At 55.3% G+C, this 12142-nt stretch overlaps 1 protein-coding gene across 1 annotated transcript; it reads right to left on the reverse strand.

The window, feature by feature from the left end:
* Nucleotides 1–2182: 2182 nt before the first annotated feature.
* On the reverse strand, nucleotides 2183–9249 carry ARRDC5 (arrestin domain containing 5). The gene is made up of 3 exons (XM_075541122.1): nucleotides 8997–9249; nucleotides 6169–6374; nucleotides 2183–2683 (listed from the first exon to the last, which is right to left on the reverse strand). Exons 1-3 carry the CDS (start codon nucleotides 9247–9249, stop codon nucleotides 2183–2185), a joined length of 960 nt encoding a protein of 319 aa, XP_075397237.1.
* Nucleotides 9250–12142: the final 2893 nt, after the last annotated feature.

The raw sequence follows: 12142 nt of genomic DNA on the forward strand, positions 1-12142 counted from the left end.
CCAAGATCCATCTGACATCAGCCAGGAGGTCCCTTGTTCCAGGTCCTCTTCTGAATCCAGCCTGAACCGCTGGCAGCTCCCTGTCCACGTCCAGCTGCCACCGTAGCTGGATGATCTTCAGCAACCGTTTACTTGTGTGCGATACGGCTGAAAGCCTTCTGTAGTTTGAGCATTCTGCTGGGTCAGCGTGGAGAGTGACAGTCCTGGACACCCACAGGGGCAGTTCTACCCTGTCCTGTAGGGTCGCTGTGACTCGGAACCAACTCAGTGGCAGTGAGTTTGAGTCATGAAGGCAGGATGTGTAGAGCCAACGGCTGCCATCCGTTCCGTTCCGATTCGTAGCAACCCTGTTGTCCAGAGGAGGACTGTCCCTTCGGGTGTCTGCGGCTGTAGAACTTTAAGGAAGCAGCCGGCTTCATCCTCATCTGTTGAGCTGCTGACCCCAGTCTCCTATCCGGCACTTACCCCACGGTGCCGGGAGGACTGCGCAGGATTAGCCCAGGGCGCGTCCCAAGTCCTCCTCCTTTGAGAGGGGACAGAGCACATGAAACAAGGAAGGGAGAGGGGGTCAGGTCACATGAGCTCTCCAAGCAGCCCAGGGCCTTGCTGCCTCATCAACTGGGGGACAATAAGTGTTTGCGAAAGCCACCCTCTTGTGGGTTGTTGTTAAAGCACTAAGACAACACCCTAACCAAGATGAGGTTCTTCTGGAAGGAGCCCTCGGTGCCCTCGCTGATCATTCGGTCATGTTTCTTGCAAGGAGAGAGAGAGATGGGCGTCGGAATCCCTGGGGCTCGGGGATGCTCCAGAGAATATTATAGTGGCCACTCAGTGACAGAATGTTCCAGAGCTTTGGCTTCGGTTCCCAGCCGGTCCCCCCCACCCCCATGTGAAGTCACCGGCTCCCCGGCCAAGGCGGCTTGTGTGTGGTGGTGCCGCACAGGTGTCAGCGGAGCTGTTGGGTTCAGATGGACTAGGAAGACAGGCCTGGAGAGGACCTTTGGGGAATCAGGCCATGCTGACTTCAAACAGGCAGCCACGTCCATGAAGGGTCACTTCAGCCCACACGGAAGCAGCACACTAGCCTGTGTGACCCGAGGGTGATAGCGAATCAAACCCAAGACCAGAGGCGGGAACTGTACCAGAGCTTACCTGCTGGGCTCCCACCTTGCAGAAGGCTGTGGGTGACTGGCGAACACCCCAGATCCATTTGCCGGGTCCCCACGTGGGTTGAGCCTCCAGAGAATCCCCGTGTGACCACGGGCCCGGCATGTGAACAAGCTTGCTGTCGGACCGAGCGCAGGGCGTGTGGATTAATGCAGATGTAGTAGCTGCCGTGTACACTCGAGGAAAAGCCAACCCGCGTATCGGCCGAGGCACCTATTTTACCACCAACACTGCATAAAAAATGTGCTGGAGAGTCCGGCTTCCTCACGGGCTCATGCGGCAGGTTAAAATCGAACACCTGGTCATTTACGCTCTCATTCGACCCATTTTAAATTTGATGTAGTTTTTATTGTGCCGCCTTTTCGATTGCGGTTTGTCTCTCATTCTGTTGTTGGATGGGGTGTGTTGTTTGGTTTTGGTATGCTCTCGTTTCATTTTATTGAGGCTCTTACAGCTCTCATAACACTCCATCGCTCCATTGTATCAGGCACATTTGTACCTAGGTTGCCATCAGCATTTCCCAAACATCTTCTCCTTGAGCCCTTGGTATCAGCTCCTCTTTTTTCCCCCCTCTCACCCTCGTGAACCTTTGATCAGTTATATGTTGTTCTTATTATGTCATGGTTGTGTTTTCCTTTATATGAAACCCAGGCTAGGTAAATCTATGGCAACAGTAACTGGATTGATTAAAATCATTTCTTAGGGTTATGTCAGGGGAGGATGAGGGAGGGGAAATGGCGCACTGATCATAACGAGTAAACGAATGAAGAAAATGTTCTTAAAAAACAAACAAGACAGCCAAGAAAACCCAATTCACCCCAACAGTCGGATCTGCAAACCGATGATGGGGATGGGTGCAGGACCTGGCAGCTCTCTGTGAACGAGGTCGCCACGAGTCAGGGAGCCACGGGACAGGCCACGTGTCCCCTGCTGCCCTGAAGGCCACCTAGCAGGGCGAAGGGAAGCTGCCAGTGGGTGGAGTGATAAAGCTTTTAATACTGAGACCTTTGGGCACTTAATCCTGCTGCTGCTGCTCCCCCTCAGGCAGCTGGGCGCTGCAGATGATGACGGGGACCTTGGCCTTGACGGTGGTCAGGGACCAGGGCAGGTGGACGGTGATGACCAGCTCGTAGTGCGTGCTCATGAGCTCGCTGTCTGGCTGGCAGCGGCGGCAGCTGCTCACGGGCAGCACAGGGGGCAGGTGGAAGGTGCTGACCACCTTGGTGGTGTTGAAGGGCGGGATGTGGGTATGGGCCTCCTGCCGCAGCAGCTCGCAGCTGTCCGTGCGCGTGCGCCGCTCGGTGCTGGGCGTGAAGCCCTCGTACTGCACGTGAGCGTAGAGGGCGGACAGGACCGTCTTGATGCACTTGTTGGTCTGGTTGTCGATCTCCGTCGTGAAGCTGACCCTGCCCCCCGGCGGGAAGGTGTTCTTCTCCATGTGGATCTGCAGGTGGACGGTGCCCTGGCTGCAGCAGCTGTAGGAGACCTTCTTCTCAGCCTCCACCAACAGCGGGTCCTAGAAGAGGGGACGGAGACCCGTGAGGGTGGGCGGTCACGCGAGCCCGGGCCTTGCTGGCTGTCCTGCCAGGAGTGTGCCTCAGAGGCCCGGCGGTGGGGTGGGGTGAGGGGACACGTGCTGGTTGGGTGGTGAGTGGAGTGCTCAACTGGGCCCGACCCCCAGTGGGTGGTTGGCAGTCAGGGAATGATATCATCTGGCACTAGGGCCCTTGTGGGACGGATCTTCCACAAGGCGATTGGATCGGCGTGGTCAGCCCTGACCTAAGGCAATGTATTAGGATGTCGTTCTTCACTCAGATCTCAGGCCTCAGCAGATGTCAGGGGAGTGTCGCTGGGTGTGGCCCACCACGCCCCATATCTTACATCTTACTAGAGGGGGAAAGAGAGAGAGAGAGGGAGATATGAGCAGGGCAAGGAGCGATTTGCTCCCATCGAGAAAAATAGAGCCCTTGTGCAAGCCCCCAATAAAATAATCATAAAAAGAAAAATGCAGAGTACAAGGAGGAAGAAAATGTTCTAGAACAGATTTCAGAAATGCTTAGACAACTTAACAAAAAGACTGAACTATGGACATGTATGATACGCGCGTTATAGGTCAATAGAGCTATTTTTTTAAAAAGGAAAGATGGGTGCCTAAGCAAATGTGGTGAAGAAAGCTGGTGGTGCCCGGCTATCAAAAGAGATAGCGTCTGGGGTCTTAAAGGCTTGAAGGTAAACAAGCAGCCATCTAGCTCAGAAGCAAAAAGCCCACATGGAAGTAAAAACAGGAAAGAGAAAAAAAGAGCCAGAAACAGAGCATGTCTCCTTTCCACCCGGGGTCCTTGTACCAAGAGCCGCCGAGACCCAGGGGCCCGTGGACTCCCTGGGGGACGCTGGGCCCACAGATGTAGGAGAGAGACAGGACACCGGGAACGTGGGCGGGATCGTGAGTTTGGACGGGTAGCCTGTGAAACAGCATGAGGTGGTTCCCCTAGGCAAGGCCTCGTCAGAGTGCTGGAAGGCAAGGGGGTAACGTCGCGGACTAAGGTGGGCCTGACCCAGGGCAGGTGAAGCTTGGACAGAGAAGCACAAGGACTGCCCAGAGGACAAGCCCATCTGTGCGGGAAGAAGTCCAGCGGAGGCGCTCCTGAGAGGCAGGACACATAGACTCCGGCTCATGGACTTTGGACCTGTGGTCAGGGGAGACCGATCCCTGAAGGACATCGTGCTTGGTGAAGTGGAGGGGCGGCGAACAAGAGGAAGGCCCTCGATGTAACTGGACGGACGCGGTGGCAACGAGCTCAGGCCAAAGAGCAATCGTGAGGGCGGCCCGGTCCAGAGCACTGTTTCCTCTGTCCTGCATGGGTCACTGCAGGCTGGAACCGAACAACAAACTGGACGAGAGTAGATCTCTGTGTGTTAAATCCCCCCACCAGAGATCTCAGAGCTCCAAAGACGGGGACGGCAAGGTGACCTGCACTGGAAGTGCTTGCAGCTGACTGAGCAGACGGAGGACGGAGTAGAAGCAGGGGTCAACAGGCCGGCACCGGACAAGGGCGGCGGCAAGTGTCCGCTCCCAGGGCCGCGAGCAGAAGGCAGGCCGCAGCCCCATTCTGTCTAAGTGTGGCCTGGGCAGCCGTCCTCCTCGCTCCTGACTTGTGGCTGACATTTTGAAAGATGCCGGAACTCACTACGTTACCACCCAGGTTTGGAAAAGGGGGGGCAGCCTGAGGTCTGCTTTCCCGCCTCTGCGAGGAGCCCTGATGGTGGGGGGCTTCCGCACGGGCCGCGGTGCACAGGGCCGGCAGTTTGAAACCAGCCCAGGCTGTGCGCCCCCGTGAACAGTGACAGCCGGAAACCCCGTGGGGCAGCCCCACTCGTCCAACCGGGTCTGCAGGGGCCAGCCTCCCCTGGATGACACTGAGCTTTGTTTTTGTTTTTGTTTTCCTTCCTCCTGCAGACTGGAGCCATTTCTGACCTCAGTGACCGCCCCTTCCTCTGCCCTGGGTTCTCGCTCCCGCCCACTTTCCCGCGCTGCGGCCGCCGCTGCCGCCATGGCGGCTCCCCTTCCCCCCTCTGGCTGGCTAATTGCACCCATTGCATTCCAAGTCCTCCCTGTCTTCTTGTGGCATGCCTTGCAGGGCTGGTTGGGAACCTGGAGGCTGGCAGCTGCCCTAGTCCTGAGGGGCGTGCCAGAGGGACAAACAGTGGCCCAGCAGACAACCCCATAGCCCAGCCAGGGCGCCCTCCTTCCCAGCAATGCAGGGGTGCAACCCAGTGGGACTCAGGAGCAGCAAGGTGACAGGAAGGCTCTGCTGTAGGTGGGTGGACGTGAGGGCCGCAAGAAGGGGTTCAGGCCTGGGAACCGTAGTGAGGATGGCACTGCAGCCGGTGGTGGTTGTGTTTGGTGGTACCTAAGGTTGCTGTGGGTTAGAACGGACTCCACGGCACCTGACAACCACCTACTAGCGGCTGAACCCATTGAAGCTCCCCTTCCCTGTTTATTGCAACGACCAATGCCGATATGTCACCGGCATCCCCCCTGGGGGACAGACCCTCCCCCCTCCTGCCTTTCTGTCACACCCTTAGCTCAGCCTCCTGTTGTCCTTTGAGACCAGGTGACTTTTTCCCATCGGGGTGGGGGGTTGTCCTAGAGACTGTGGGGTCCTGAGAAGCATCCTTGACCTCTACCCCCTGGATGCCACTAGTATCCCCCCCCACACACACACAGAACCTCTAGTGAACAAAATAACTGAACCAAGCTCACTGCCTCCGTGTCAGTCTGGCTCACCGCGACCCTGCAAGACAGGGCAGAACTGCCCCTGTGGGCTTTCAGGACTGTCACTCTTTACAGGAGTAGAAAGCCTCGTCTTTCCTCCCTGGGAGCATTGGTGGTTTGGAACTGCTGCCCTTGCAGTTTGCAGCTCAGTGCATCACCGCTGTGCTACCTGGGCAATACAGCCCTGCAGGAGGCAGTGTTTCTCTTGCTGTAGAACCACTAGTTTCCGTCTTGGCTTCTGGCCCTGGTTTTGTGAAACCCTTGGCCCTGGGAGCTGCTGGAGGATGAGGCGTTGGGCAGCTAACCGCAAGTTCAGCAATTCAGGACCACCGGCCACCGTTGGGAGAAAGACGAGGCTTTCTACTCCTGCAAAGTGTGTCGGTCTCAGAAACCCACAGAGGCAGTTGTGGCTTGTCCTACCGGGTTGCAGTGAGTCAGGATCGGTTCTTTGGCAGTGAGTTTGGCTTTTAGTTCCGCGGTATGATGGCTGCGAACCACAAAGCCGGCAGTTCAAAACCACCAGGCATTCCCTGGGTGAAAGACAGGGCTTTCTACTCCTGTAAAGAGATGCGGTCTCGCAAACCCACAGGGGCAGTTCTACCCCGCCCGGTAGGGTCGCTGTGAGTCGGCATCAACTCCATGTCTAACGTGTCTCCTTGTAGGGTCAGTCCGGGTCCCCTGCCCACCACCCTCCTTGGGCTGGAGGGTAGCGCCCCCATCAGTACCTGTAAGGTGCTTTCTTTCTCGATGTCCGACATCCCTTGGACCAGTAAGTATATCTTTTTCTTGGCTAAAATGAGCTCCCGGCCCATGCAGGTAGCTTGCACAAAGTAGAAAACGTGGCCAATTTTGCTGCTGAAGGTGGAAGGGAGCCTGGGAGGTAAGTTGAAATGGAAGTCAAAGATGTGGCTGCCTGCACTTAACCAATTATCTGAAAGCAAAACACACCGACGACGGGGCCATCAGAAGGTTCTAGAAGATTCTGGAAGCTGCTGCGTTTCTTCTCTGGCTTTCCAAATTTCCGCCTTTCTCAGGGCCCTTTCTTAATGCCTTCCTTCCCTTTTTCTTCTTTCCAACGGTGTCTTACGGGCGTTCTTTGGCTAGCGTTCTGATCGGACTTTGGGTTCCCAGCTCACCCTCTCTCCCCCCAAAGCTGCATTCTCTGTTTTCTGCCCATAAACCAATCGGCTCTCCTGGCCATTCAGACCCACGGTGACCCCCTGCCGGGTGTCCCAGTGGCTGTGTTTGGGGGAGAGGATCTGCAAGCCTTTCTTCCGAGTTACCTTGGTGTGGACTCGAACTGGCAACCTCTCAGTTAGGAGCTGAGCACGTTAACCAGAGGCTCTGCTTGGTGTTTAGGGACGCATACAATTGGGCCTCACGGGAGTGCTGGGGATGTCGTGGGTGTAAGTTGGGCTTTGATCCGCAAGATCAGCCGTACAGAAACCACCAGCCGCTCTGCGGGAGAAAGAGGAGGCTTTTTAACTTCCAAAAAAACCAAACAGCCTTGGACCCCCACAGGGGCCGTTCTACCCCATCCTACAGGGGCGCTCTCGGTGGGAATTGACTTGCTGGCAGTGAGTTTGCGTGTCTCAGGCTTTGGCTGGACTGGAGCAGGGTGGACGAGGCTAACCCGTGAGGCCTGGGGACTCAGTTGCATATTCTCTCGACAAACCTGGGTCGAGCATGTGCTGCGTGACGGTCCAGGCTGCCTTTACAGGCCTCAGTCAGTGGGGGACAGCCGACAGCCCCACCCCCTCACCTTCAGGTGCCTTTATCACATGGCATAGGAAACCGAAAACACCAAGCTCACTGCCATCAGTAGATGCCGCCCCACAGCGCCCCTGTAAGACAGGGCGGAAGTGCCCCTGTGGGTTTCTTCACGGGAGGAGCCTCGTCTTTCCCCTGTGGGGTGCCTGGTGGTTTCAAACTGCTGACCTCCTGGTGAGCAGGCTAACACGTCACCCACTGCACCACAGGGCTAATGCACGGCATAAGGTAGACACTTCGTGACTGTTCACGGTCTGAGTGATGGCTGAGGACCCGGAGCGCTCTCTGACACCACCCCATTCCTGGGCCCTCTCTGCTTCCCTGCATGTCGCTAAAGCAGTGGTTCCCAACCTGCCTCAGGCCGCGACCCTTTCATATAGTTCCTCATGTGATGACCGTCGTCCCCCCCCACCATAACATTATTCTCGTTGCGACTTCGTAATAGTAAATTTGCTTCGGTGAGGAATCCGGCGGACCCTGTGAAAGGGCCCTTTGAACCCCAGAGGCCTCGCGACCCACAGGTCGAGAACCGCTGGTCTAAGGCCTCCTCCTTTTCTCATCCCCTCCCCCGACTCCCACCCCGACTGTATAAATGTTGGTTCTGTGCACTGCTCCGTCCCAGTGTGGTGCTGGCACATACTCTGCCCTAGGTGCTCAGTTCATGTTGTTGGTACCTGGTGACCCCACGGCAGGGTTCAGGCTGATGCTGGGGGGAGGGGGAGCGGGGGGATCTAGAGGCTTGTAAATACGCGGGGGACAGTCCTGGGTTGACATTAAGCTTCCAAAAGACCCAAACCCACAGCCATGGAGCCGATGCCGACTCACGGTGACCCTGTAGAACAGGGTGGCCCTGCCCCTGTGGGTCTCCGACCCTCCAACTCTTTATGGGAGTAGAAAGCCCCGTCTTTCTCCCAGGAGCGGCTGGTGGGTTTAAACTGCCGACCTAACAGCTCATAGTCCAGGCCTTGCTAGACTATCTCGGCTCTTAACATTGGAACTGCTAGCCCCACACCAAACTCCCAGCCCTGTGAGTTTCTGAGAGTAAGTCTAGGGGAGTAGAAAGAACCTGCCCTTTGTTCTTTTTACATCACCCCTGCAACGTTGCCCTAATTAACACACCCTTCGTTGAGTGCTCACTGTAGACTTGGCATGATTTAATCCCTTGGACAGGCTGTGAAATCCCAGACTCCTTAAGACAAGCTCCCCAGGCAGGAGCGCCTGCCCTTCCCTGCGTAAAGGGATGAACTAGGACACAAGGAACGAAGTGATTGCACAGTGTTCAGGCCGGTCCTCAACATCTCCAACTAAGCTTCCCTGCAGCTGGCAGAGGCATGCGGACAAAGACCCCACGGGTACATTCTGTGCGGGATAGAGGGCCTCTGGGTTCCGCTCTGGAGAAAGACCAGCCCCGGGGCATGGGCTGGGGCTTTCCCTGCTCTTCCGGGAGCCCTGTTGGCCTAATGGTTCCGCTTTGAGCGAATGTGCATCTTAATGCCCCACCTGCTAACCTATTACCTGACCTCTAATCTTGCTGCTCACGGAGAAAGCAGCCACTCCAGCCCTCTTGCCTGAGGGGCCAATTAGGCTTTCTCCTTCCTCAAGAATTAGCCTAAGAAGTCCCCCCGCCCCCCGCCTGCCCGCAGGGGCAGCTCCACCCTGCGCTACAGGGTCCCTGAGAGTCAGAATGGAAGGGAGGGTGGCAGGCTTGCATTTTTCTGAGCCCTCTCCAGCCCCCGGCTCCCAGGATGGCATGGCGAGGGTGGGCTGACAGCCGCATCCTTACCCTCTACGGGAAAGGTCTTTGTCTTGTGGATGTAGTCAGCCTTGTTGTTGCAAACCACATCTCGGCTGTAATCGCGGGACGCCCCCGTTTCTTCGTTCCACTCAACGTAACCCCTTCCCACGAGCTCCACCCTCACAATGGGGTCCACCAGGGTGCTGTTGAGGGTCAGGATCACCTGCCCCTGGAGGCTGGAGCCGGCCCTGTAGATGGCATCTTGGGGCAGTACTAATTCGATCGACTTCACCACAGACATGGGGGGTTGGGGTGGTCAAGAAGCATTTTCCCTCCTCCCCCAGGCCATGGAGAGTCCCCCTCCCCCCCATTCCTTGGCGGCAGTGAGGTCACCCATCTGTGACATCACTCTAGTCAGGGTTCCGGAGGAAAGGGGGTCCTAACAGCCAAGAGCGGGAAGGAAGTCTGTTTAAGAGTAACACAATCTCGCCGCTTTCAAGTGTCGGACAAAGACGGGCCTTTCTGGCCTCCAAATGAGTTCACATTTTCCTCTCAATAGGAGAGAGTCAGAAACTGGCTACGGTATGGATAAAGCCCGAAAACATTGTACCCAGTGAAACAGGCCGATCACAAATGAACACAGAGGGAAACAAACAAAACACAAATGAACACAGAGTGTGGTGGTGATCCCTTGGGCTGCTCCCTTCAAGGTCAGCAGTTTGAAACCCCCAGCTGCTCGTCGGGAGAAAGACGAGGTGATCGTCTCAGAAACCCCCGGGGAGGAGGTTCACTGAGTGTCTGCATCGACTTGGTGGCTGTGAGAGGAACACAAGACTGCATGGCTCTTATCAGTGTCCATATCTCTTATTGTTGTCAATCGTCCTAACGCCACACCCACTGAGCAACACCCCTCCCCACCCTGTCACCTCCCTCCCAGACCCTGGTAACATCTGTCCTCCTTTCTGCCTCTGACGATTCTGCTCATTGTAGATGCTGCTGGGAGCTGTGCCACCGGTATGCCAAGTGCCAGAAGCCTCTTCGTGACGGGCACATGTCAGCAGAGCGTCCAGACTCGGGCAGACTGGGAAGAAGCGCCTGGCGATGACCCATGTCCCCCAATTGGCCATTGAGGGCGGACAAGCCGGTCTCAACCTCTGGGTCACGGCCCAGATGCCGCCCCTCTATCCGTCTCCAGGCGGGTCCGCCCACGTAGGAGTACCCGGCGGGAAGACTGTGACCCGTGCCACACCACGCTGCAAGACAGCATTTCATCATTGATTTGTGATTAGAAATAAAGATTTCACAATATAGGGCATGTTGTTTGTGTGGTTCATCACGATGCTTTCATGCTGTTCAATGTGTAACCATGAAAATACATCCTGCCTATCAGATATTTACGTGACGATTCATAACCGTAGCAAAATGAGTTATGGAGCAGCAATGAAAATAATTTTATGGTCGGGGGCGTGGGGCGTTCACCACACCATGAGGAACTGTATTAAAGGGTCGCAGCATTAGGAAAGTTGAGAACCACTGCTTCAGACCCATTTGAAAGTTGTTCTAGTTTTTTACATTTTCGGCTTTCTTATTCTATTCTTTGCAATTTTTTTCTGTATTTAAAAAATCATTTTACTAGGGGCTCACGCAACTCTTATCATAATCCATACACACATCAAGTGTGTCAAGCATTTTCTGTATTTTTAAAGATCACTTTATTGGGGGTGCTAACAATTCTTTTTTTTTTTTTTTAAGGCAGACTGCCATGTGCAGCGCCTCATTTGGATGTGTCTGGAGTCTTGGAAGCTTGACTACCCTACGTTCTCCTACAAATGGACCTTGAGACTTGTTTGGAGGTTCTAGCAGGGGAGCGCAGCTACTCGTGTACCCTTGACCAAAGGACGGTCTTCCTTCTTATTGGGGAAGGTCGTCCTCTTCAACCGAGCATGCAGCTTGGGGAGGGACGCACATGGAGCGGTGAGGGAGGAAGGGGACACCCGCCTAGCCAGCCAGATCAGCCGAATCAACCCTGGCGATCAATGGGGTGACAGATGTCGCAGCCAGATCGCCCTCACATCCGCGCTAACAATTCTTGTTACAATCCGTATATCAATTGTACCGGCCATATTCGTACATGTATTCCATCGTTCTTTTCTAGACAGTTACTTTCCATTGAGCCCTTGGGATCAGCTCCTTTCTTTCCCTCCCTCCTCCCCCTGACCCCCATGGCCCCTTGATCTAGTCTCTCACACCGACCTCTGTCTCCCTTCCCCTCTGGTTTCTGTTGTTCTTCCCCCTGGATGGGGGTGTGTGTGGCTATGTGCCATTCATTGTGACCCGCACCCCTGTCCTCCCCTCCTTCCCCCTACCCCTGGGTTCCCTGTGTCCTGAGCTTTATCTCTTGCGTTAACTAAGCACATACTCCCATCCGTCCAGCGTGGGGAGCGGCACTGGGGTCATAGTAATGGGGTCTGCTTTCTTGTCGATTGAGGTTTTCTTCTCTTATTTTGTTCTTGTTGCTACCTTTTTGTTCTGTTTGGTGGTGGTGGTGGTTTTGATCTGTTTTTCGGAGTACAGAATCCAGGATGGGCGAATCTAGAGAGACAATCACTGGCTTCTCCGCGGTGTCTTAGGACGGGGCGGGGAAGGTAGGTGGGGGCAATGAGGAGGCAATCACGAGGGGGAAAAAAATGGTCTGAACGTGCGTGTGGTGGTGATTTTGCAACCCTCCTTGATACTGGATTGTATGCTCTGTGGATTGTGTCCCAATGAAACTGTTTTGAAAAAAAAAAATTTAGCCGGTGCAAACCTAACAGATGGCAACGGACGGTCAGGAGGGTGCAGAGGGAGCGCCGTTCCGTGCTGGCCGACATCCGGCTGCCAGGAGTGGAAGCCTTCTTGGGAGCAGCCCACCATGATGAGATGAGCAGCCAGGACGCCCCACTGAAGTGGAACGAGACTTACCCATTTGGCGGACTTGCGTATTTCGCTGGGCATCAAGTCTCGAAGGCAGCGGCTCTCAACCTGTGCCTCTCGACCCCTTTGGGGGGGGTGTCAAACGACCCTTTCACAGGGCTCCCCTAAGACCATCGGAAACGTAAATATTTCACAACATATAATGACATACTGTTTTGTGATTACTATGCTTCAATTAGGCTTAATGACGTCCAATCTGTAACAACGGATGTACATCCTAC

This window comes from Tenrec ecaudatus, chromosome 1, assembly GCF_050624435.1.
Source record: "Tenrec ecaudatus isolate mTenEca1 chromosome 1, mTenEca1.hap1, whole genome shotgun sequence".
Lineage (NCBI taxonomy): Eukaryota > Metazoa > Chordata > Mammalia > Afrosoricida > Tenrecidae > Tenrec > Tenrec ecaudatus.

Excerpts from the sequence above, each read along its gene's own strand:
- ARRDC5 (XM_075541122.1), bottom strand. The coding sequence starts at position 9,249 with ATGTCTGTGGTGAAGTCGATCGAATTAGTACTGCCCCAAGATGCCATC. Across the intron at positions 6,375-8,996 it reads AAAGACCTTTCCCGTAGAGG|ATAATTGGTTAAGTGCAGGC; the intron begins GTAAGGATGCGG and ends TTTTGCTTTCAG. Across the intron at positions 2,684-6,168 it reads AGAAAGAAAGCACCTTACAG|GACCCGCTGTTGGTGGAGGC; the intron begins GTACTGATGGGG and ends CCCCTCTTCTAG.